At 38.8% G+C, this 27,584-nt stretch overlaps 1 protein-coding gene across 9 annotated transcripts in view; it reads left to right on the top strand.

The window, feature by feature from the left end:
- Window positions 1-25,824, top strand: part of LOC108113580 (low-density lipoprotein receptor) — a 33,746-nt gene extending 7,922 nt beyond the window's left edge. For 2 of the 9 annotated variants that reach the window (XM_017224202.2, XM_017224201.2), the window contains exons 3-12: window positions 1,423-1,563; window positions 10,412-10,531; window positions 14,450-14,572; window positions 15,140-15,366; window positions 16,410-17,810; window positions 18,121-18,319; window positions 18,595-18,699; window positions 22,983-23,119; window positions 23,180-23,326; window positions 24,610-25,824. In XM_017224202.2, the coding sequence (XP_017079691.2) occupies window positions 1,423-1,563; window positions 10,412-10,531; window positions 14,450-14,572; window positions 15,140-15,366; window positions 16,410-17,810; window positions 18,121-18,319; window positions 18,595-18,699; window positions 22,983-23,119; window positions 23,180-23,326; window positions 24,610-24,651 (2,642 nt within the window). In that variant the 3' untranslated portion in view covers window positions 24,652-25,824. Of the gene's footprint in view, window positions 1-1,422; window positions 1,564-3,912; window positions 5,688-10,411; window positions 10,532-10,732; window positions 10,853-14,449; window positions 14,573-15,139; window positions 15,367-16,409; window positions 17,811-18,120; window positions 18,320-18,594; window positions 18,700-22,982; window positions 23,120-23,179; window positions 23,634-24,609 lie in introns of those variants that run through there. The other 7 variants (XM_017224203.2, XM_017224206.2, XM_017224207.2 and 4 more) reach the window with 7 other exon arrangements.
- The last annotated feature ends 1,760 nt before the right edge of the window (window positions 25,825-27,584 follow it).

The raw sequence follows: 27,584 nt of genomic DNA, 5'->3' as shown, positions 1-27,584 counted from the left end.
CAGGTGGAATTTGAAGACTTGCATGTCTTGAATTTTCACCATGATAATGAACACGACTGACACATATTCTCCGTCAAATGTGCGTGAGTGTGGGTGTCCTTTTGAACGTGTGTGCGTGCCAAAGGCAAGGCCTGACAGATCTGATTTTGTCATTAAGTGCGTGTGTGGATGTGTTGGGTAAGGAGTGGACCAAAGTTTAAATTGTTTACGAACATTACCTCATTTTTCTAGAGAAATTGTTTTAAAAGTAAAGATAAACAAGTTTTATTAACTTAAATGATTACTTCCCACATTTCTGCCAAAAAATTCCATTTTAAAATGTCTGACTTAGTGCCATCAATTAAAATGTTTACAAAAATAACTTTTATGACAACTCGACCAGGTCAGCAAAAAAATTGGGTGCTAAAGTTCGTTGGCATGTTCTCTAGAACCTGAGAAGAGATTAAAACTTAAGGTTCATTTTTTAAACTTATTTTTAGGATATGTATACCCTTTCATTGTAGAAGATAAGAAACTGAAAAATATTACAATATTCTGAATATAATTACTAATGAAATTTTTTTTAGCACAGATCACCCTAATCCTTTATGTTCTAAAATCTATTGCCTTGGGTCCACCCTTAAAAGCTCCTGCATGTGTATGTGTGCGTGATATACTGGGTTAGGTCGTGTGTGATTGTGATGGTGCCTAAGCAATTGTCAATTTGTGTTAAATGCGCGCAATTAAACGGCAAATGGCACGCGTATAGAATGCCCCACACACACAAACTCTCACATGCGCCTACTTGGCATAATGTCGGCACATTAACCGAAAGTCGGTTGACTTTAGCATATATGCTAATCGTAGGAAAGACATAGAGAATGAAGGATAGATTAAGGCGGCCGAGTGAAATGTCAAGTGGCCCGTAAAACGATTGATGAAGCAATCCCAACCGACACTTTCCAACTAGCTCCCATCAAATTCTCGCTTATTAATTCCCCCCAAAAACTTTCTGGCCTTTCATTTCGGGGTCCTTTTTGTGGTTCACCACAGAAACATAGACCGCAGAGTAACACCCACTTCTTTGTTATATATATATATATATATATAAAGTAGACATGTGTAAGTCTCGCCCTTCGGCTGGATTTCATTATTTACAAGTTTTTGTTTATTGTCAAGTCTCGGCTTTCATTAAAAAGGGTTTTAAGGCTTGTCAACAAAGCCTTGCCACCAAACCATCGCCATCTCACTTCCTCAGTGTGTGCTTAACGAGCCAAAGTTTTCAACTTAAATTTTAGTTATGAATTTTATTAGGCCCTCCCATTGGGACAAAACTCCAACCTTTGGTCGCCGTCATCGTCGTCTCCCATTTCCGTTTAATTATAGTCTGCGGCTAACCCAAGGATTTCAACTTAATTAATTAATATGCATTTGATTTTGCAGCCCTCAGTCTGTCCTACAAGTGCGACGAGAAGCAGTTCCAGTGCTCCGACAAACAATGTATCCCCATACGGTTTGTGTGCGACGGCTTCTCCGATTGTGCGGACCATAGCGATGAGCGACTGGAGGAGTGCAAGTTCATAGGTGAGTGTACAGCGAGTGTAAAAAATCATTTAGAAGACAATTTTCCATCATTAAATTGAATACTCCTATAAAATATATCTATATATAAAATATATCTGTTAAGTCTGTTAAGCTTGGAGTATATTTTTTAAACAATCCCTGAGTAGAGTTCTTCTTGAAGCTTCCTAAATTTGTACAAATAAATCCCCAAAAAATCTACAGAGCTTTACAGTACTCTTTGCTTCTTTCCCTTTTCTTACAATTCTTACAATTCGAATCTTTCCTGCTCTGATTAGGCCTTCACTTCAGCTGTTGTCTTATTCAAATACACTCGAAAGGTTTCACAAAACCTCGCACTTGAGAGAAATCAACAGCCAAAGCCGCAAAATATGTATTTTCAGCCTTATTTTTTCTGGCTGTATCTTTTGCCGAAGCCTTTTAAAAGGAAAGTTTGCCAATTTTTCTACTTCTAGCTGGTGTTTTTTATTTATTTATTTTCGTATGTGTGTAGCCTGGCCATGGCCAAGAACTGGGCATATCTACAAAGTCAAGCAGTGGCTATGGAATTGGGTTTAGTATTTCGTATTGGAGATAAGGGACTTACAGAGAGAGAGAGGGGAAAGAAGGTCCTGGAAAACGCAGCTGTTGCCTGCGAACTACGTGCTCTCTCGCTCTAATCTGTTGTCAGTCATTTGTAGTTTTTCAATTTAGAAATGTCACAGAACTAACCATTTACTTCGCTCTGCGTGTGCTGTTTGCCATCGTATTGGTTTTGGTGTTTTTGTCCCTCTGCCATTTGTTTGGCTTCGCTGTTGAGTAAGTAACAACTGGCTGTTTATTTAGTGTCATGTAGGCAGGACTCTGGCTTCTCCAAATCCTCCTCGAATTTATTTTCATTTAATTTTTACACTCTCAGCGTGTGTGTGTGTGTATTTGTAGTTCTTTTTTTATTAGCCTCTGCATTTAATTTAAGTTTGGTTAGCAGCAGAGCAGTCTGTTTCGATACACGGATCGTTGCCTTCTTTTGGGCTGTGGCTTTAATTAAATTAATAAACATTGCCTACTTTCAGGCAGCGGTACTCAAACACTACCAGTCGTAAATATTGGGCAGGGGAGCTGTGTGAGCAGCTTAGTCTTTAAGCAGAAAACTCAGCTGAGCCGCAATTATATATATATATAAAAAGAGGGGGATCGGGTCTTAAGCCGACATACACGCCTGGTAAATTACCAACAACCCAGTTTCAGTCGAGTTGAGTCTAATTTAGGGGCACTGCAAGCAAGTCAAGTGCAATTTAACTAAGCCATTGCATCAGCCTTGGTTGATAAACTGGCTCTAAAAAGCTCAATTCCAATGGATTTAAGAACTCAAAAAACGCTCAATTCAACTCAATTAAACAGCAATCGAAATTTTATACTCAGTAAATGTGTTTAACAATTTTCTTGATAAGCCTAATTTGTCCAGCAATCTGTCACAGATTATTTTATTAGGCGTTTAGAGAGATAAGAAAACGTGAAGATGTGAATTATTATTCTATTATTTTACATTTCATGTTAAGTACATTCATTCAATTTAATTTTTTAATCAAACACTGTACACTTTACATTGTAAAATTTTTTATTAAGAAAACTAAAATCGAAAATTTATGAAAATTTTAACATATTTTAAAAATTTTTAAGTTTTTAAAAAAAATTTACAGAGGCACTGTAGTCATTTAGACATAAACAAAATTGAATTTTAAATATATTTAAAAATAACTTTAAATAAGAATAATATGACACATAAAAAGATTTGAACAAAAAACAAAGGAATAACCCCTGAATCATGACAGAGTGGGTTTTTTCGGATTAATTAAAAAATCTTTAATATTTGTTTTGGTTTTCTAATCATTGAAGTCACTGCCCTATCAATCAAAACAAAGACTTAACCACAAAAAGGAAATGCGTGTTAAACTTGACCTAAAAGAAAAGCGGAAAAATAACAAAAAATACGCTTGCTAGAAGCAGATTAATCCGGAAAGGGTCTAGAAAGACGAATCGAACCTTATCAGGGAACTTATAGAACAGTAGACTAAATCGGCGCCACTTATGACACTTCATACTACTTATTAGTGGGAGAAGGTTATTGGGTTTCGGGGACTTTTGTTTGTCTTATTTTGTCAAATCGAAATCTAATTGCGCACATGTATAGATCCTCTATGAGATGAAAATCACTCAGTCGCCATCTTCACACTCACTCATTTTGAGTGAGATTAAGTTGTGAGTGAGAGCTTTGAGCGGAGCTGTTATCATTCCGAGTGTAAGCTTCTGCAGCGGAGTCTGCGAGTCGTTTGGTTCTAGTACATCTGGTCAAATGAAAGGAGGACCAAATAACACAGCTCAGTTTGCATCGGACTCTGCAAAGAAACGGACGTGTGTGCAATCCGGTCAGGATAACTGAGATTTCAGGACTCAGAAGCGGCAAAAACTCAAACATTTTCGCAAAAGAAAAATTTTCGTAAATCCAGTGACTAAATTCTTCGAGTTTAAAAGTAATTTTTAAATAAAACTAAAATTTAATAATATAAAAATATATTAAATTAATTATTAAAGAATAATAAAAAAAAATAATAATAATTAAACAGCTGTTTGTGGGCCAGCAAAAATCAATGGCAAGGCCAAATAGGCCGACAGACTGAAAACAGTTTGTTGGCGTCTCTTTGGCGGTAACATCAAAAGGCATCAAAGCAACAGAACCAACAGCAGCTTTTCCCCCCAAAAAACGGAAGCTTTTCCGCAGTGCCGATGTGTGCGTCTGTGTGCGCGCTTTTCCTTTTCCGTTTTTTGTGTTTTTTTCACGCTTCTGCGCGCCACTTTTTATTACATTTTCGTTTAAGCCACTTGCCCTCTCTTTTATTTTGTTTTCGGGGCAGAAAATACATCTCTTATGAACGCTCTTTACGGGCTGGTATAATTCTGCTCTGATTTAGCCAAGATTTGGTCTTTGTTTTGCATTGGATTGCATGAACTTGACACCGAATGCAAGCCAAAGGACCACAGACTTGCCACCTAAGAAGCACTTTGAATTACGGCCCCAAATGAATCATATTAAATCATCACACACTTTTCCTGCTAGTTAATCCGTTATAATTTTTATTTATATTTATTAATTTTCATTTAAAATTCACTGTTGTGTGTGTGGGAGTTTGTGAGCGTCATAATTCCTGCCGTCGCCATGTCAAAGTACAAAATTGCAATTAAATGTAAACACTCAACACGGCTTAACGTAACTCGAATGAAAAGTTGAAAAAATGTTTCAAGCGGGGATTATGTGAAGTTCTGATAAAGCGACCACATTAATAATTATTCAACAAAAATCAGACAAGCAGACATGGAAAAAGTGGCTTAATTAAAGCGTTAAATGCCCGGGAAATGTGAAAACTGAACAAGCAATAAGAACAAAACATGAAATATAATTAAATATTTTACGAAACGAAAGCAGCAGCATATTTAAATGCAAAAACTAAAGATAGGATGTGCAAATATTTAGTCGCAAAGTTCAGAACCATTATTTTATATAATTCAAGTATTTAATTAAAGAAAATAATAATAAAATAGAGAAATAACAAAAATTGTTAAATTTGCGCAAAAAAAATACAGAACAATTGCGGCTTAATGAATATTGACAAACTGAATAATAGACAAATTAACCAGGAAAACAGAGTGAAATATTTATAAATATATAAACTAATAAAAAATAATAAAATTCACATTAAACAAATTTACGATTTTCCGACATACATTTTGTAAATATTTCATTATGCGAAAAACTGTTGCCTACTTTGAAGCTACTGCCAGTTTTGATGTTTCCGGTTGCCATTTTTGCTGGCCGACCGACCACTTGACTGCCATTTAAAATAATTATGATTACACGCTCGCTAACAGGGAGCCCAGTGCAAACATTCGCGTGGAACAACAAACCCGAATAAACGGCAGTTTAATTTAATAATTCAGCGGAGCACTTAGGCAAGAACATTATCACCGTATAGCCTACAGTAGAGCCTCCGAAAGAACCAACATGGGACCAATACGCAGCATCCTGGGCTGCTTCTTTCTGCTGCTCATCATCGGATTAGCGCCACAACAGGCTTCCAGTGCCAATGAATGGGGTATGAATAGGGGAAATCGGTTATGGTTGTGGGAAGATAATACCCGTAAATCTTATTAACAATCAGATTAAGATAGCGAAAACGTTTAGTTTTCTCTTTTTTTTACTATTTTATATAAATGTAAGTTATTCTTTAAAAAATATTCTATAATAACATTAAACTAGGTCTTAATTTTGAGTCCAACCTGATTTCGAAATGTTTTTTTCAAGAAATAAGATTATAATATATTTTTGCATTCCTATCAGTTGTTAGACATTCCGTCAAATAAGGAAATTAACAAATAGACAAAAGGTCAGTCAAAACATGATAAGTCTGGGTTTTTCTGGTTGTGAAATGTTAATGTCGTTTGTGAATAATCCCGATACTATATATATATACTTCCAATGAAACTGGAAAAACATCCAATCGGGATGTGTTTGGTCAAAGTTTTTTCGATAACAAAGCCCGCTTCAAGTGATTTTCAATTAACTGTAACTGCTACTGTCTGTACGGCGTAATCGTTGAGTGGGTGTAATCTTTTATGCCTGGGCGTGGTGCGGGAAGTGGGCGGAAATCGATTCCAATTCTTCGGAATGAGACCGTAGAGAGATGACAAAAAAAATGTCTAAGAAGTCAGTAAATAAATAAATAACTTATAGGCAACTAAACTGAGGATGGCCATTAACAACAGGGCTGATCCAAGGCATTAGAGGAGCGCGTTAAGTGCCCTGTTCTCATACGCCACGTTGCCCCACTTCGCCATATTACCCATACGCCGCGTAAAGAGCTAGAGAGAGCAAGACCAAGGACAGAAGACAGCGAAGATGCTCGCCGACTTTTAAGCAGCTCTTACACAATGTGCCATGGCTGCCATACATATTGGTCATGGGTGCTCGCTAGTGCTCGATATCGAGGGCATAAATATTCATACAGCACGGCATTTGGAAAAAATCAGACAGCTGATAAGCCTGCCACCCACTCAAGGAAAAATTCAAAAAGAAAAAATGAGAAGAGTGAGAAGCTGAATCCCCTATATACATATATGTGCCTCGACTGCGGGTCTAAGATAACTTCAGTCACACATCCTTGGCCTTGTTCCGTGCTACCAAATCCTTGTCCTTTCCCAAAAAGCCATAAATTATGTATTCCGCACATTTTTAAGCGCAGCAATCCATCGAATTGGCTCTATCCTAAGTTGGCCAAGGAATCCATCGAAATTGGTATTACTTTTCGAATATTTCACGGCTCCGGCTCTTCTCTTTCCCATTTTCGCGTTTCAATTTGTTTGCTTGGCTTTCCTCAAAACAAGTTTATTTAACATATAAATTGGCAAACATTTAAACTGCGATTCCAAGGGTATTTATTGCACTGACCGAATATTCAGCAACAGTTGTTAGAAACCATATGAAACATGAAACTTTGACTCATTAGAGCGACTCTCAGTGTCTGTTCAGCGAATGATTTATGATGCCCGACATTGTCTCATGCTCGCAGGACGAAAAAAAAACGAAAAACAAACCTTTAGCTGCCCCATTTGCCTGCTCTTTTTTTATATTGAAATACTTGAGGCGGAGTACAACTTCAATAAAGTGGAAAAAGGTGCCATAAACAACAAGCGGCGAGCCTTTTTTTACGACACAACCCGCTGTGTACGGAAGAAGATACTTCTCTAAACAAAGGCACAAAATAAATAAATAAAAAGCAAGGAGGTTGGAGGGCGGTAGGAGAGAAAAACAATTGTAAACAGTGAAAAAGGAAAATCCCCTTAACTGTGGCACAATTTTTTCATTTATTTATTGAGACGAGACAGGAAGACCGAAAAGGGGCAGTAGGAGACGAGGGTCAGGTGGAGTGAGTCAGTCAGTCGAGCTAAAGTGAAATTCACTTTCGCATTTTTCTTATTTTCCTCCTGTTTTTCATTTTTTTTTTCTTTGCTTTCCGCCGTTTAAATGAATCGGACAATTCAATTTATGCTCTGGCAGACAGACAAACTTCATTAGGACATCTTCCCAAACCCCCAAGTTCTGCCCCAGGAATCAATACAAATATTTCGTTTTATATCTTTTCTTTTCTTTAGTTTCGTTTTCTATGAACGTGAATATTAGATTTGAAAAAATATAGAAGTTATCACAAACTTAAACCGCCTTAATCCTTACATTAATATTAACAAAATACATTTGCAATATGGGGCATGGCAGGCGGTAAAGAGGATATTGGAAAACGGCAAATATCAAAAAACTTTTAATGCGCCAAATCGATGAATGACCGCAAAAACTTTTCCACCCATTTCCCTTGGACACTTCCCAAGTACAAGGCAACTTTTTCTATCACCAAGCTTTCGGCCTGTAAATGAGCTTGGGGACTGTTGTTGTCCTGGAAAGTGGAGAGAATCTCCTGCATTGTTACCCGGAAAACTTTTCCCAACGTTTGGTTAGTTCTCGGTGTCTCAGTGTATGGAAAGTTTTCGATGTATTTGCTTTGGCTTAAGTCGGCTGACTTTCTCACTTCTGTTGCCGCCAGTTGGGAACCTCAATTTGTGATCACTCCCCTTCCCCTGCCTTCTTCACCACACGTTCGTCCTCGAATCAAAGTGTTGCACTGGAGTTTAATAAATATTTGTGAGAAGTCAGATAGACGTCGACTTTGGCGACCAGGTGTGCCATTCATTATCGCCGAAGGTGTCGTCAGATTTTCACCCCCTCGCAGGCAGCAAAAGCACTTTAAATGAATTGCATAATCTGTGAGGGGGCGTTTTGCCACTTCCCCACCTGGGCTAAAGGGAATTAAGAGGCTGTCTGGCAGGAACACCCACTCGTAACAGCCCGCAAAAACCCACCATACCTTGGGCCCCACGTTGTCGCGACGCGGCAGACTGTAAATAATGAAGTTTGCATCTGGGTGGCAAGTGGCAAAGCAGCTGCGAAAAGTGCTTTTAGGCACAGGAACAAAAACTGCATATATTTATTTAGATATATATATAAATGGAGTTCGCCAAAGATCAACGTCGAGATTTGGTAGCATAAATTTTTGGCCAAAAAACTGGCCATTTTGGTTGCATAAAAATTCGATTTTTTAAGCAACGATTTAAGAGACAAATTTCTAAATGAAATAGGAAATTTGTCAATGTTTTTGGTTACTTTCTCAAGTATTATTTATCTTTATATATTTTACATATATATATCATCTATTTTCTTCACGTGTAATAAAGAAAAACAAATTGCTTGTGAGAAATGTCTGTTTCTGCGTTAGACCAGGATAATGTCCTTAATTTTGTGTGTAATTTTCTGCTGATGACAGACTATTTATGCTTCAATAAATAAATCTTTAATATACATGTATAGAAGAAGCTTAAACTACTGAAGATAAATTCGGAAGTTTTTTACAATTAACATAATTTATATATTTTATGGTTTTCTTTTGACTTTCGCAAAAGCTTTCCTTCAATAAGACTAGACTAAATCAACCCAAAAGCAGACTTTATCCCCCGCCAGAAACTCCCGAGCAATTTATACCCCTTATCCAGCTCTTTTTAATGTTTCCTTTTTTTTTCTGAGCGCTAAATGCCGCTGTCTAGGTAAATACATCCCCGAACGTTTCGCCATTCCAGCTCTAAGAGTTTCCATTTCCCAATTTCCCGGGTCCCGCCAAACGCAAAACGCAGGACGTGATGCGCATTTTTCGCACTGCGGCGGCTGTGTGTCTGAGTCCCCTAGGTTTTGGCATCCACTTTGGGTCTGGTTTTTCGGTTTGGGGTTTGGATTTTGAGGGGGTTTGGTGTTAACGGGGACTACAGTTTGTGCCGGAGTTCGGGACTGCCACAAAAGTTGGGCTTAAGTTTATTGCAAACGACTCCCGGGCCTGGTGGGTTGCAAACTTCTCTCAGCGCAGCAGTCAAGGATCCCCTTAAAGTCATGTTCAACCAAATGCAGATGTCATTCAAAGGAATTCGTTTGAATTAAGCGCCCAATTGTCGACACTCTTGTAGGAGCTTACAAAAGGTGCAACATTTGGGAAACGCATTGGGGAAAATGCATCAGTCTGAATATTAAGGGAATAATATATATGAAGACTATCTTGCGACGGAGTAGGAAGTTAATTGGTGTGACTACTTTTGAAATTAAAAAGTAACTAAATTAAAAATAAATCATTTTCGCTATGTATTTCATATGACAGGAAAGCAAGCTACCGTTTTGCTATTCCACATTTAAACCACCTTTAAATTTCCAGATTATTGCCACTTTAAATAAGTTGAATAAAATCCTTGTCTTTTAATAAATATATTTTCCCAACAGTAGCTACCATTAGATTCTGCTGTCAATTGTTTAACGAGCAAAAGCTAACTTCATCAGGAATTCCTATTATCTTTTAATTGCATTGCCATCAGTCAGTCAGGCAAGACAAATTGATATCCTTCGAGCAGAGCATCCTGAAATATTTGTAATATGTGTTGGCCCTTTAAAGAGACTTTCTTCTGGTCCATCTAAACGAGAAAAGTCATAAAATAAAATAAGCATAAAATGGCACAAAAACTATTGCCACTAAAGCATAAAACAAAAGCTAAAGCGGAAGCCGCAGGAACATAAAAATCACATTTATTTTTGACACACTTAACCATTCGAGCATTAAAAGTTTCAAAGCCAAGCTGGTGTGTGCATATATATATATATATGGAAATGGGAATATTCTATCGAAGCCATTATCTCCAGCAGTTATGTAAAATTGATTTCAAACATTTACCCTTGCAGAATCGACTTGCAGCGAGGACCAATTCCGCTGTGGCAACGGAAAATGCATTCCGGGGCGATGGGTCTGCGATCGGGAGAATGACTGTGCCGATGGAAGCGACGAATCGGAGTCCAAGTGCCGTAAGTGTTAGACATTATATTTGATATAAGCAGTAGATATTGGCTATAAGCGATTGCTAAAGTAATTCAAACGCTGTTAAATCGATTTTGAATGGTAATTTCGGATTTAAGATCTGTGCGGGTAGAAATCATATATTTTTAAAAAAATTAAAAATCAAAAGTAGCTTTAACCTTTAATAATATGAAAATGTGATAATACAGGGAGTCGTTGCTCCTCTGATATGATGATGTGCCACAATGGTGAGCAATGTATACACCGGGAATTCATCTGTGATCTTGACGATGATTGCCGCGATGGATCTGACGAGCTGAATTGTCGCAGTAAGCGAAAAGGAAGCGAATTCCTTTCATTCCTTCAAACATTTGCATACTAACTGGAGGATTTGTCCATTACTAAAAACGAGAGGAAAGAGCAAAGTCACTTAATCGAAATTTAAATACATGCCCCATGAGAGACTGCAGAGGGAGAAAGAGATGCCAACATAAAAAAGTGACTTTATGACTTGCCAGGGACTGACCAGGCCATAAATTAATGTCACTCCTTGAGGACAGTATCGTGATGTGACCATCGGCGGAACTAATTTATATTTATGCATTAGGCTCACTTCTCTTTATTTCTGGGCGTAGTTTCCCGCTTTTCCGCTTTTCACTTTATTCCTCGCCATTTTTCTTACACAGTAACTTGTTTAGTGGTTTATTGTCTGTGACACAATTTCCCAACTATATAAAGAAAAAAATAAAAACCAGAGACAGAGAGAGAGAGAGAGAGAGAGAGAGAGTGCCTGGCGAAGGAGAAGAGCGAAAATGTTTTTATGTTGGACGGAATTTCAGCGCTGTAATTGAAAAAATGATGCTATTTTTATGATGTTATCCTTGATGAAAATAAAAACCGGTAATCAAAAAGCGAACGCAGCTCCAAATTGAGCCTGTGGTTTATACGCTGGGACTGATGGCTCAGTGGTTGGCTACCAGGAGGCCAGGACCTACAGTTGTGCTCACAATATTAGAAGCTTTGTTAAGGAAATAATATTTAGTATTTCTTAACAAAATTTAAACTCAATATGTTAAGGAATTCTTATGATAATAGGTTTTCTAGTTTTCATATGCTGTTTTTGTTTTTCTCATTTGCGGAAGTGGAAGCTCTGCCTTCCTCCCATTCCTACTCTATCAGTATATTGTTTTCTCTATAAGTTACACACAAGATTTGTTTTCTATTTCGAGCATACTCTTTATCTTTTTTACTAAGGAATACTCAGTAGTACCATACAAAACAATGCCATACTATTCTGTTGATTACAGCTGTTCGCTGAGTGAGCATAAACCTACGTCTGCCCATGTGAATGGATATGTGTGTGTCTTTTTATGACTTTTATGTGCTTTAAAATCGTCATCAAACCTTGTTGACATTTCTGCTTTTACCCGGTTACCCTTGTGAATCTTAATTTAACTTGGTTTATTTCGGGCACTGCAAGGATTACAGTGTTCTCCCTTTAAAACGGCTATTTGCCGTTATAGTCCCCGCCCCGTTATTTAATTCCATTTAACACTCCACTCGGACTCTTCATATCTTTGTTTACCATTATGGGGAAAACTTGGCGTTCCCCCCCGTCGAACAAAAGGAGCCAAGGGGAAGCAGAGAGAGGGAGAAACTGAACAATAAACAAAACGCAAACTGCCCCACAAAAGGCATTAAGCTTCATTGGCTTTCAAGTGCCGGGTGGGACTGAAGGCCGAGGCGGAAACGGAGGCGGGCGTGGCTGCTGCACTCGACCAGGACATGTCTTGTACATGGTCTAAAAAGCATTTTAAATAAAATTAAAATCAAATTGCAAGTATATGAGGTTTGGCGTCAGATAACAAGAAAATGCTATTGAATACAATGCCCAAGTTCGGTAAGGATGTGTGTGCGAGTGTGTGTGTGTGCGAGGAAGGACCCTCCTTCCGTTGGTCCGTTGACTGTGACCCCACGATAGCAAATTGATTCTGCCAGGACTCACAAAAGACGAAGCCGAGAAGTAAGCTGAGTCCCCATGGACGCACGAGAACTGAAACGTCCATTCAGCCAAGTAGTTACCTTCGAATGGATAAAAATGGAAAGTTTTATATATGTTACACACACACACACACTCATATATCTATATAAAAATATATAAAAAGCCCCTGGTGAATGTTTTCTCTGGCCAACGATGGAGAATTTAATGAAGCCATAAATTATGGTTGGCAAAATGATATTGGATAATTGAATATATGTATATATATGAGGTGCATGGGGGAAAACGAAATAATCGAAAAGTATTTTCAACTGCATATGAATGATGCTTAACAGAAAATGATTTCAATGTTCGAGTTGCCTTTTAATTATGGAAAATGAGTGAAAAGAGGGCTAACATGCCCAATGATAGGGGAAGTCTATAACCAAAATATATTTCAATGCAAATCCAAAAAGAGTAACTTAATTGCTAATCTAAAACTGCTTTGTTTAGGATTATGATTTTATTTATTTGAAATTCTACCAGCTTAACCACAACAAGCTTAGCTATCAAGAATATATTCCTAGTCAAAAGCTTGCAAAAATGGTATTTATTTAACAGAAGCAATTTATAAACAAACAAATAAAAAAAACATAATTTAAACAAATTTTGGGAATATTTTCGGTGGCATCCTGGCAATTTCTGTAAATATTCAGCAGGCAAACGAGAAATAAATTCAGTAAGCTGGTCACAGTAAATTCCAATTAAAGGCGTATCACGCATACGACGCGTTGTACATGCTAAGCAACCGCCAAAAATGGCGAATGCCAAGAAGAGAATAATAATAAATTAATTTATTTGCAACGATGTCAGAAATTTCCGCCGTACGCCGTACGCTATGCACGTGTAAACGGTAAACAAATAGACAGGATGCCCAAGACCAATGACAAAGGAAGGAGGGGGCAGGAAGAGGTAGACAAAACGCCAAAAAGCATATTCAAATGTGTGGCTCAACCATAAGATTTTATTGCTAACACACACACACACCCACGCAGGAACAGCGGGGTTGTATGTACATAATCATATCAGCGAAAATCACACACAGAAACACACCCACGCAGGCACACAGCGTGAGACAAAGGACCATGCGGTAGGCAATGAAAGAGTGAAAGAAAGAAAGCAAACGAAAGAAAGCACGAAAGCGAGGCACGAAGAACTGGCATACTAATAAGCATTAAGGGTTAAACACAAGCGTTTTAATGTGCCAGCGTGTGTGTTCTATATGCATGTTAGTGTATGTGTATGCGTATGTGTATGTGGGAGTGTTGTCAGCTTTGTTTAATGTCCGCTCCTTTGGCAAGGATAACTTCAATGGAAGTTCCAGCGTGCGAGTGTCTGCGATAATTGCTTTAATGCATACGCATGTGTGCGTTTTAACTTTATGGAGTGTTGTCTGATAATGTCTTAATTACTGCCTAGATAAAATGCCAACTGTTTAGCCCCCGAATGGTTGTGACTGTGTGAGTGTGCCTGTGTGTGTTGGTATGACAACTATGTTTATCACTTGGAGAACGGTTGCTGCCCCGCCCCCTTTTATATGGCAGCTGCTTATAAACTTAATTACAGGACAGCCCTCGGTTGCCTAGTTTAAGGCGCGTTTCCTATCTCAGCAAGACAAAATCCCATTAGCCAGACAGTTAGTGGGTTTTTCCAGGGGTCCTTTATGATTATGGCCTTGAAGACGGTACACTGGATTTTGTTAGATTTTTTCTGGAAATGAAAATTATTGTCAAAGAAAAATATAAAATAATAATGATATTTAATAATAATATAGTGTTTTACAAATTTAAAAGCAAATTTGATTTTTCGAAATTATCTTTTTCTACATAAAATATTTTTCAGAAAATTGGCATTTGAATCAAAAAGTAACCAAATCTGTTTTTTTAAGGAACCCCAACATGTTCGCCCGAGCAGTTTGCCTGCAAGTCGGGCGGGGGCGAATGCATTCCCTTGTCCTGGATGTGCGATCAGAGCAAGGATTGTCGCGATGGAAGCGATGAGGCGATGTGCAGTAAGCCAAAAACCGAATATATTTCTTAGCTTGCTTTTGCACTTTGCTTACGTGTTGGTTGCAATAATAACCGAATTTATCTTAGATTTTTTCACTGCTTTTGTTTTGGTGTTGGTTTGGTATTTTTTTCCTATATGCTATAGTGTACTACACACCCCCTGCACTCGACTGTGTCATGCACACATTTCCCGAAGACTTGTGTGTAATGCCATGCTGAAACTCGTATGCAATAAAGCTCAAATATTTACGCACACACAGACACACAAATGGGATGCAGAGGGAACACTTTAGTTTGTTGTGTTTGCCCTGTTTCTGTTGTTGTCACTTTCACATCTCTACCATTTCCTATATGCATTCTTTGTTTGTTGGTAATTTTTGTAATGGTGTTGGCTTTTTCCCTTTTTCCTAACTTGACCAAGCACATTTTCCCGCCTCAAAGCGTTGTCCTTTGTGGTTAAGGCATTTCCTCATCCCATCTACACATATACACACACTAATCACCAAATCCTCCCACTTCATATATTCCTTGAAAGAAGAAAGCTAATTATTGAAATTATCTTGGTGCAGATAGGACGTGTCGCTCGGATGAGTTTGCCTGCGGCAACGGACGTTGCATTCAAAATCGCTTTAAGTGCGACGAGGACGATGATTGCGGCAATATGATGGATGAAATGAACTGCAATGAAAAGCCAAAATGTGATCCCAATTCCTTTACTTGCCCCGGTGGCAACTGCATTCCCTTGGAATGGGTCTGCGACGGGGACAACGACTGCCCGCATGGAGAGGATGAGAAGGTGAGTTCAAAACAAAATTAAATTATTCGAAAATGGGATATACACTTTTGGATATAACTTTAGTATTGCTATAATATGACATTTAATGTTAGTTTAAATAAATAAAGTTAGTAAGAAATATTTGTTTTCTCAATGTAAGAGCTCACGAAATCGTTTCCCTTACCTTCAACTTGCAATGAAAATTGATATGAACACATTATCAAACCACACACACATACACACACACACACATGGAGATTTGTTTAACAGCCCTCGCATATAAATATGTATTTATATGGAAGGAGCTAGGAAGCATAAATTATGCAAGACGCGAGCATTATTCAAAACTGGCAACGACGACGAGGACCATGTCGGCAACTGTTTCCCATAAACATTTATATGTATGACGCATGGCTTTTGTTGTCAGAAGGGTGGTGCCCGAAATTGCACGCCACCGAATAGCAATAAAAACAGAACGGAAAACTATTCAAATACAAGGTTTAGTAAATACCCTTTAAGACATTTATGTTTTTGGATTTTTTGCATTTTGTAGATATGTATTTTTGCTATATATGATATTTTATATTTCTTTAAAAAGTGTAAATATAAAACTGAAATAGAAATTATAAATATATAGACACATTAGTCTGCGATACTCTTTTCCGCAAAGCGTATAAAATGTAGAAAATGCTTTCTGGCATCTCCTAAAAGTATGCAACACAAAAAATGCAGGCAGTGGCCACAGGGACCTGTACATACATATACATGCATATGTATATGGATATGTGCTGGTGCATAGGGGCTTGGGTACATGTATGTGTGTATGTTTGTGAACCGGGCTTAGCTGCCTGAATATTTGGTTGGCACTTAACAAGAAAAGCAAACTGTTGTAGCAGCAGTAAAGTTAACTTCCTTTATCCTCGCCTCGCGTACAGATTCATCTTTCAAGGGAATGCCTGTTTAAAGGGCGACCTTATCAAAAATGTAGTACTAAACATTGTTTTGTTATTTAGACGACAACACTATGTAATTAACATCCATCTCTTTTCTTTACCATTAAATAGCAAAACTGCACCATCACCCCAACGCTTAACTTCTGCAGCAGGGACGAGTTTCAGTGTTCGGATCATATCACTTGCCTGCTTAAGCAATGGGTTTGCGATGGCGAGGAAGACTGTCCGGATGGAGAGGATGAGTCGCCAACACGTTGCGGGAAGCCAGCGTGTCGTCCGGATCAGTTCCAGTGCGATGATCGCAGCTGCATCGCCGGTCACTTGACCTGTAACGGGGAAAAGAACTGTGCAGATGGCAGCGACGAGAGGAAGTGTAACATCAGTGCGCCAGTGAAGATTTGCAATGCGACGAACGAATTCGATTGCGGCGGTGGTCAGTGTATCCCGATTGGCAAGGTCTGTGACCGTAGGAAAGACTGTCCGAATGGCGAGGATGAGCCGGCAGGAAAGTGTAACATTAACGAGTGTGCCACCAAGAATGGCGGCTGCATGCACAAATGTGTGAATCAGGAGGTGGGCTACCGATGCGAATGCCACGATGGCTACAAATTGGCCGCTGATAACCACACTTGTGTGGACATCGATGAGTGTGAGACTCCTGGTATTTGTTCTCAGGTGTGCGTCAACGAGATTGGAGCCTTCAAGTGCGAGTGCGAGGCGGGCTACATGAGAGTACTGAAAAATCACACCAGATGCAAGGCCAGTGAAGGTCATGCCTCCCTGCTCTTGGCCAGGCGCCATGATATCCGGAAAATAGCACTCGATCGTCCGGAAATGACATCCATTGTTAATAGTACAAAATCAGCCACTGCATTGGACTTTGTCTTCCGCACCGGTATGATCTTCTGGAGCGATGTTACCACGCAGAGTATCTACAAGGCTCCCATTGATGAGGGTAATGAGAGAACTGTGGTGCTGACTAAATCCTCCGTGACCTCCGATGGCCTGGCTGTAGACTGGATCTACAACCATGTCTACTATACGGACACAGTCAAGTGCACTATTGAACTGACCAACTTCGAGGGCAGCATGGGCAAGGTCCTAGTGGAGGATTCACTGGACATTCCCCGTTCTATTGCCTTAGACCCCATCGACGGTTGGATGTACTGGTCCGACTGGGGGGCATCCCCTCGCATTGAAAGGGCGGGAATGGATGGCTCCCAACGCACTGCCATTATCACCTATGATGTCAAGTGGCCAAATGGCATCACTTTGGATTTGGTTCATAAACGCCTCTACTGGGTGGACGGCAAACTAAACTCCATTTCGTCGTCCAATTACGATGGATCACAAAGGCGGAATGTTCTTTCCTCCCATGAATACCTGAAACATCCCTTCTCCATCACCACCTTTGAGGATAGCGTCTACTGGACCGACTGGGATAAGCAGGCCGTCTTCAAGGCCAACAAGTTCAACGGGGCGGATGTGGAACCCGTGACAGCAATGCATATGGTGAGTGTTCTTATCAATTCATTTAAATTTAACACGAAGCAAAGCAAACTTATTTCGACGGAAATATAAAAAAAATAATTAGATAGAACGGAAACTGACAGTTCTCTGAGAAATTGTAAATCACTTTTTTAAATGGAATGTCGTTTTGATAAATGTGGCTTTTTTGAATGTGTAATCTTGTTGGTACCAAGACGTTACTGTACGATACATAAATATTCATTTTTAGTCAGAAATCAAACTCAGAATATTAATTTGATAATTCAGCTGGTCATAGCAAGACTCCGCTAATTCCCACGATTTCTGCTTTCAGTTGGAACACCCCATGGTTGTGCACGTTTACCATCCGTATCGCCAACCAGACGGTGTCAACCACTGTCAGTCGGTGAATGGCCACTGCTCGCATCTGTGCCTGCCAGCCCCCAGGATTAACGAACGGAGTCCACGCATATCCTGCGCCTGTCCAACGGGCCTGAAACTGATGCCCGATGGCCTCATGTGTGTCGAAGATCGTAAGTAGATTTCACTTTGTTCTCTTTGGGGGAATTTTACGGGGAGATTTCGTAATTGCATTTGAACCGGTCAGTTTCAATGGCCACGATGGCGTTTTGCGGTTCATCTGACCAACGGCTGGATAACCCACAAGCGTGGAGATACAGTATACAGAGCCTGACTGCCTGTTGCGGTTGCGGCCTTTTAAGTGGCCCACTGCACTGCGCTTTTCATTGGATTGCATTTTCACCTTTTCGGATTTCATTATATCTATAAAATTACCCTTTGTTTGTAGTGCGCCTCCCAAGAGTGCAGCCCACTGCACCGATCCATCGGACAACTGACCAGTCGTCCATCTCAACCACAAGACTACCTCAAGATGCGCACAGTGAAGCGCCGGGTATGCGACACTTTTCTACTACAAACTTATGGTGGTGGTTGTCTAGGGTTAAGTTGGGATTGCAAATCATCTCTAATTTTCATTGAACTTTTCTTTCTTAGCTTTGTATCTGTCTCATATTTATGTCCTTGAGAGCATCTTTCACACCTGCTTTTCACGACGTTTTAATTTCGTCTGACAATTTCTTGAGAAACATTTACGCGTACATATATAGGCCATCATCGTCATCATCATAAATCAACATCAATGATATCGACGTAATCACTCAAAATGCACACGCCAAAACACACACACAAGTACACACGAACTTTGGCCCAAATACTCATGCAAAATGCGGAGCGTAAAACATAAATATCGGGTTCACACACACAGTGCAAAAACCACAAAAGGGAAGCATTGGTGACATGTTTAATGGCAACAGGACCCACCCAGATTCCCAGATCCAGCACTTTGCCTGGGTACGGAACCACGGACTGCGGACTACAAAGTCCCAGTATCCCGAAGCCCGGGTGAATTTCTCTCCGTGCAATTTGCGAACTGCTCTGTGACAGAGTGACATGGATTCGGATGGGAACGGAATGATGAACGACTGACAACCACAACGGCAGCAGGAACATTTCAGCGGCAGTCGTCAACAAATCGCCATGAAATTAAATTGTACATAAGCAACAGCAACAGAAACACCAATACATGCGGAGTGATATGGGGCATGGCAAATAGTTTAACCAGAAATTCGTCATAGCCGGTGCTATCATCATCATCGTCATGATCCTCTCCAGCAAATTGGCACTGTCAACACCTCGAACTGTCGACGTTTTTGGGTGGCGAAATATTTGCTTTGGCCATGGTGTAGCAAAAGTGAATTACAGCCCATCTAGCCATCAGTTTATCCCTAAAAATATGTTCAACCACGAAGCCCATTTCGATGTCTATGTATGTGTCTTCTGTGTTCAATGTTGTTACTATTGATTTAAATTAGAAATTTTGGGTGCCTCGCCTAAATGCCATATCATTATTTTTAATAAACCCACACATTTAGCCAACGCACTTTGATCAATGGGAATGCCAAATTCAGCAGCCCTCGAATATTAAAAACAAGAAAGATATTTTGCTGTGGCAACCGAATTCGTGACGGCTTTTTTTCATGGAATAAATAAGGCCAATAAAGGGTATTTTATTTGGTTCCTTGGGCAACAAAAAAAAAAAACGAACTTGAATTGTTAACGAGAAGAAAAACGCGTTGCCTTTACACATTTTTTATTTGATGAGCATTGGGCTCAGTCTGAAAATTTGCAGACAATATCTAAAAGAAAGAATTCCTTTTCAGTGGAAAAATTTTTCAATGCAATAAATTCCTTGAAATTATTTAAAACGCTTAGAAAAGAACTCCTGATAATATGCAATTAGAGTAGCAAATTAGCAACCTACACAAGATGTAAAATAAATCCCATACTTTCTGAGACTTTCCTCTTTTTTTTTTTAAGTCTCAGCCATTGCCAGTCGTTATCCTCTTTCGTTGTCCTGCCGGCTTAGAAGTGAAAAGTGGGCAAACTTCCGGGAGCTTTAAAACGTTGTCATGCCTACGGGGATGAAATCAAGTTTCCTGGAAGAGCTTAGCTAGAAGCCCACACAATTGCGCCTAATTACGCCAATTTAAAGAAGTCATAGTGGCGGCGTAGTTGGCAGACCAAGGCCGGAGAGGGGTCGAAGGTCGAGGATTGTAGAAGAAAAAGCTGCAACACATTTGCGGGCCAAAGAATGACGACAACGAGGACTTAAGCAAAGTGCCAGGACAGAACAGACGAGGACGAAGTTTGCAGAGGCGCGGGTACGGGTCAGTAAATAACTATAAACTAGTTAGGGACTATTTCAATTAGATGGTCCAGCCCAGCATAACTGCAATTTCAATTAGCGGTTTGTGCTACTTTTTCTATGGCCATCTTTGCCCACTTCAAATTGCTTAATTAAGCGCAGGCAAAGTTTCGCAAATACCCCGAGAGAGAGAGAGAAAAGACGGGAGAGACACACATACAGTCACAGAGGGCAGCGAAATGGCGGGGCCAAATCCAGATGGACAGACCCCTCCCGTAACCATAAGCTTTGAGCCGTCGAAGTAACGACTGCGTTTTTAATAGCCAACCACATAAAATGGGGCTTAGGGTAGAGAAGCGAGGAAAAGGCGGGGAAAACTGGGTGAACAGCTGCCGCTGCTCCTTGCAGCATTTTATGACTTTCATTTGCCTGCACTTCGGTCACTCCGGCAATTGTTATTGTCCGCCTCTAACTTTACTGCATATTGCCTCCAATGTGAAGACAATACCAACAACAGCAACTACAATGGAGGTCAACAATATTAGAAACTTGGCAGCAAAGCCGCCATTTTGTTTATTTGCATTTGCCACATCATTTTTTCCTTACGTTTTTGCTAAAACTTTTAAACTTTTTTTACGCTTTATCTAATCTGTTTACATCTTCTCGACGAAAAACCCCAAAACAGGTGACGGAACATATTTTATGCGTTTTTATTTCATTTGGGAAGGAAATTTGTGGCACGGCAGCCATTTTGTCGTACTTTTTATGGCACTTCCGTTGGCAGGGGGTAGCAAAGGTGGAGAGGGGCAGATCCGGGCACCTGCTATGCTATGCTTTATCCTGAGTTGGAGTTTCGAAATAAATATGAGAGCACATGTGCAGGATTATACAAATGGGCGATGAGGCATAACTCTCTGTTATATGTCTGAATGTTTTTTGCTGTATGTGTGTGTGTTTGGTTGTGTGTGTGTTAGTAGCACGGAAATTGCATTTTGTATAGATTAGAAGTGCGCAATAATATATGACATTTATAGGCAAGCATACAGCCAGTAGGTAGTGAAGTGCCACATGCCGAAGAGCAAAAGCAAATTCAAATAAATTAATCTCTTCAAAATGGGTCAAAACTGTAAAGAATTTCTAGTTTTTAGCTATGTATTTTCAGCATCAAGCATTTTAAATAAAGTATTGCAAAACATAAATAGAAATTATAACAAGAGGAATAGAAATGTCTGAGTAAATTCTAGCAAATCATGATTATCTCTAAGCTAATTCATGTATAAAGCTCTTTCATAAATATTTATAGTATTTTTTTAAGCTTAACTTGAAATGATAGCCAAAGTTCATTATTTAGCTGCCTAGAAAAAGTTTTGTAAAAATTACAAAGCAACAGCTGGTGGCAATTTCCCGAATCCTTCGCCTCGAAAAAAAATAAACAACCACACACTTAAACCGAAAAAGGAAAAGCCTGCAATTAATATGCCAGAAGAACGTGCAACTTTTCAGATGTTTGCCCCGGCATTTGACTGTCTGTTAATGCCGCCAAAATAAATTTGCAGCATCTTAACGCGCCTACGTCGAAAAAATCCAACCGAATCGATGCCGCACAGCTGTTGCCGCTATCAACTTTTAATGATAATTCCCTGCCACATGATCTGGAGGAAATCAAAAACTCCTCCTCCCCCTTTTTGTGACCACTCGTAGGGCAAAAATTAATAGCAACATCTGGATGAAAGTGGAGTGGGAATTATTTTGAAGTGTGGAGTGTGGGAATGGGTGAATCTAAAGGACTCGCGAGGCATATACTTTTGCCAGACGAACGCGCGCCTCCTGTGCGTTAACTTTGTGCGCTTTTTTCTGCTGTTGAACAAATTCTAAACGGAAAAATATGAAAACGAATTATGATGACAGCGGAAAAATCCTACAACTTCCTGCCAGGACAACAGCAAAAGGCACCGAATAAAAGCGCACACAGAAGCTGACAGCAAAACCAGGGAAACCCCAAAAGCGGAAATATTCGCCACGGGATGTAGTCGTCGTCGTCCTCGTCGTAGACGTCTTTTCTATTTTTTTCCCCCATTGCCAAGCTTCCAGAAAGACAACATTTTAATTATATTTGGCCATAGGAATTATGAAATTATGGGAAAACGCTGAAGAGAGCTCCGGCAGGCATATTTTATTAATATTTTGCAGGCTTTGCCTTTGATATTGGAATTTATGAAAATTACACAGAAGGTTTAATTTTTAAGCTTAAATTTGATTAATATAGAAATTGGTGGAAATGGTTTAAATTGATTTTGGAAAATTATCTCTAAAAGACTCATGGAACTTAATTTAATAAAAACTAAAATGGGTAGAAGGACTAATAACTTCTGGTGTAACTTCATTCTTCATCAAAAATGCTTGGATTTTAGTTTGTCATTTAGCTTAAATATTCTAATTTTTTCAAATTTTGTAATTTTCTTCCTAAATAGTTGAAGAAAAGACCCGCAGCAACAGCACAGACGCATCCAACCCGTCAGATAAATCTGCAGAAAATCAAGAAAAGGATTACGGCCTTATAGCCTTGATAGTGATAGTCAGTTTAACAAGCACAGCTCTCATAGCTTGCGTAAGTATTTTTTAGATTTTAAATTAATAAATATTAAACAAAAATATATATATGTAACAGGTAATCATTGTCACATACCGACGTTGCACGCGGGCCGTGAACTCAATGAACTTTGAGAATCCCGTCTACCACAAGACCACGGAGGATCACTTCAGTCTGGAGAAGAACGGAACGCCGCACATGTACTCCACTGCCATGGAGGAGGAGGTAAGCGGGTCGGCCCCACCGATGAGCACTAACCCTAACGACTTTAGCTATGTCAGATTCTAGGGTGTGTGTTCTGGCTAGGGTGTTAGCTAAGTTAGTGTTGTACATAGATGGTTAAGAGCTCGTATCATAGTTGTAACTAGGGCTAACATGATTCAAAGATAAGACTAGTTCTGTAAGTCATGAAATTGTTGTGAAAGTAGAAAGTTTTCAAGTTTTGAATCCTCTCTTTTGTCCAAAAATATATTTAATTTAACAAATGCCGCGAGCGAACGAAACCACGGTACCAATTTAGATATTAAAAACGGTAAGTTGTGGTTACAAAATCCATATTAGAACATTATTGGCATATTATATTACACAATTATTGTTGTTGTTTTGTGTGCACAATTTAATTATCATTTTATTGCTCTTTAATTTAATTTAATTTACCGTCGATTTGAGCATTCTGCGTGTTTACCCCTTTTTTTCGAAATGCGTGGCTCTTTGAATTGGCAGCCCGTGGGTCTCGCTAATTGCAGAGCTGCAAATGCAATCAAAATGTGCATATCAATTGGCCAATTAACTAAAATGCCAATTAAATGGCGTCACTGGAGCGTCAAAATGTCCCACATCTGCCCGACAGCCGCCCAACTCTAAAACATAAAGTTTCTCGCCTTGCCAGGACATTTTACTAAAAATATATATCAATTAAATTAGTGCTGTTTTTTTTTTTTTATTTTACCTTGACACTTTTTTATTGCAGCTGCTTTGTTGGCAGTTTTAATTAAAGTGGTTAATTAATACATAAAAAATAAGACAATTCCAAGCGGAAGCCGACAACAATGCATAACAATAATTACGCAAAATTTAACAAAACGGCATTAAGCGAGAGATTTTCTGTTGGCCTGCCATGGCAACCAATAAATAACATCATAATTTGCATATAAGCAACCAATTTCGCTTGCTGCAAATTCAGGCCACAAGCTTAGCGGTCGCCTGTTTTCATTAAGGTTTATAATTAAATATCCTTTCTGCGGAAAAGTGTTGTTGGCAAATCTCTTTTTTATTGCTATTTAGCTGTGATTATCATTTGGTGAAACATTTAAACGAAAAAGTTGTGATTGAAGCGAACTTTTTGTTGCTGAAATTGGGATTGAAATTGTTTTGAATTTATATTTACAGCTTTGATTATTATTTAAGAATTTTTGACATCTTGTTTATCTAAGTTGTATTTTATTTTAAGCAATTTGCACTTAAACTTTAACTAATATTATAATCTCTTTTCCTTAACTCCTTCTTAGTGCATAAGCCCTCTTGTTGAAAGCGGCACCAACTGTGTTTAAGGGAACGTCAGAGATCCAAGGATCAAATGCATATCCAGCAAATACTGGCCGGTAGACCGAGAACATCTACAAAAAAGCATCTCCTACTAGTAATTCCTTTTTGGACCAAGGCACCAAAAAACAAACTCAACTAAGAAAGTGAAAGTTCATTGGAAGAGAAATGCTGGGAAAATGAAACTTTCATTTAGCCGTAAGAGAAAAGAAGAAGAATGCCAAAAAGAAAATAGAAAAGACAAGAACGACAGCATCAGCATGGGGGAAAATGAAAATACTCAACAAATTCAATTTGTTGCCTAGTTTAAAATTTAATTTAAATGTAACAACACTAAACACACACCAACACATACATATATACACTGGCATATCGTAGAACACACACACTCACTCACACGCCCATAAACTAATAACAACGCAAACTTTTCTAGGCGCAACGTTTTGACATCAACTAGCGTGGCACCCAGACACACACAAACACATACATCAATGCATATCCTATCCACACCAATACACAAACAAGACACACACACGAACACACACAAGCCCAGAAGAACTCAGAGATGGAACGAGCCGGGATTCAGAGCCAAAAGTCCAACTTTCGTTTCACGTCCATGAAATCAATTGTAAAAAGTTAAGACATTTCGTTGAAGTTTTGGTACCAAAAGAAACATTTTGTGAAATCGAAAAATAGAGATAATAGCTTAACTGAAACTGTTTATAGACCTAACAATTATTGTGACTAGCTATAATATATATTTTTTGTTAACTTTAAATTAATAAACAAAAAAAGAAGTTATTATCTTGAAAGTAAAGTTTTTAGCACCAAGTTGGATTACTTTTTAGCAAAATATTTGAAAAAAAAGCTCTCTGTAAATACATAGAAAATAAAACTAAAAAAAAAAAAAAACTAAAAACGTTTAGAGAAAATTTACAAAAGAAATTAAGAAAAAGAATTTTAGAATGTTTAACCTTTTTGCTTCGCTCTGTTTTTTCCTTCTTGGGTATTCAAAACAATTTGCTGTGATCAGTTTAAAAGCATTAAACCTATCATTAAATCATCTTATTTGTAGTAAGTTTAATATTCTTCTCATTTATTTAGTGTGTAAACAAGCTTTCAAATATTTTAATTTATTTACAAATTTTTACACAATAAAACAACTTTACGTGTATTGGCAATTTTTGGTTCCTGTGAAATGTATTTTAATTTAGGCATGAAAAATATTTTTGCTTTAATGCTTTTTATAAAAAAAAAAACAAAACAAAATATTAGCTAACTCTAATTGGTATCTGTGAAAAGTTGAATAAAGAAATTAATGATAGTAAATAAAACAAATTAATAAAGAATATTGTAAATTAAAGTTTATTCAGAAAAATAAAATGGAATTTTAAAACATGGAAAATGTGTGTTAAATTAATTTGTGTTTTCAGTAATCTTAATATTGCAGATATATTGCTAATCCAAAGAAGCACGAAACTGTATCAGCATTGTGTTCTGAAGATTATAAATCAACTGGCTACGATTATCAATCAACTGCATGTGATTAGCTCATCTGAATTATCATTGCCATGATGATAGCCGCATCGAACATCAGACGAACAAGGCAATATCGTGAGGCAAATCGGGTTTACAAATTGTGCCTGATTGCCTCAACTTAATAGCCTCGACGCCCAACACAATTTTGACTTTTGCTGGCTCACAAGCATACAGTTACACAAGCACACACACACATACACACACGTATTGACACGCAGATGGACACGTAGCCATGAATTATTAAATGCTAATGGACAACTACGGCAATTATTTCACATGAGAGGGCATCAATACGTAATGAGCTACGTCCGGACACTACAACGGGTCGAAGTTTGAGGCACCTACTACCGAAACAGATTGAATAGTCATTGGTTTTTGGGCTGGCTAGATAATCGCCTGTCTAGTTTTAATTTAATCTCCTCCTGGTTATATTCAGCCAAGCCCCCATATTTAACAGGCTCCAACTTTTTGTTTACCTAATTTATTGCCAGGAATTATCGGTTGGGGAGATGGGAAAAGACCAACGCAGCGATTTTCGGCAAATAAATAAGATTTTTATGCCTTTCGGGGTGTCTTTAATGTTATAATTTATGTAGCGCGCCTGGAAGCAGGCAACATTTATTTTGTTTATTGCTTGCCGGACAGCAGGCTGTCAGCGAAATGTCGACGCATTGTGAGCGGATTTCGGCTACCGCATCGATTTGAATCGATTATCCCGTTTGACTCACGTTTGCCATGAAAATAAAATGTAAATAAAAGGCGACAGCCACGCATTTGACACACGGCGCACCGCCGATAACTTTTTCAATTTAGATATGATCCCGAAAGTATGTCGGGAATACGGCTCGGATAATCCCAGCAGTCAATGCTGGCAGGTGGTGTATAGGTGTATAGCTCCTTTCCATTAGCAATATGCGACCAAATGGCAAAACACTGTTCCTGGGCGCCCCGCAGCTCCCTTCCTTTCCAAACAAAGTGAGATCTACGAGAACGGAGATTCCCCACTGCCCCCCCCTTTTTTGCACATAAAGGCTGAGGGTATAAGCGACTCAACGTGTGTGTGTGTGCGTGAGGGGCGAAGAGGGCCGGAGGACGAAAATCTGCAATTCAGCCGGAACATAGCATACATTTTGTCGTTTTGCCAGCCGCAGGCGGCCACCAAACAAAAACCCCTCACATAAAGTCGTGCAGAGAGGAAAATATAGGGAGAAATTGTCATTTGAACGCTCTAAACTTTGTAAATTCCGAGAAGAAACTAAAAGAATATTTTAACAATCTATTAAATCATGTAAAGCCGTCTGTAAATATTAAATGGCTGAAAATTTGTAGAGATTTAGGGCTGATTTATAGTTTTTTGTAATGAAAATACTTCGTTAACGTTTTTGATAATTAATTTTTTATA

Source organism: Drosophila eugracilis, unplaced genomic scaffold (assembly GCF_018153835.1).
Source record: "Drosophila eugracilis isolate 14026-0451.02 unplaced genomic scaffold, ASM1815383v1 contig_367, whole genome shotgun sequence".
Lineage (NCBI taxonomy): Eukaryota > Metazoa > Arthropoda > Insecta > Diptera > Drosophilidae > Drosophila > Drosophila eugracilis.
The sequence above is the reverse complement of the archived record's forward strand: the minus strand, read 5'-3'. Positions and strand labels throughout refer to the sequence as shown.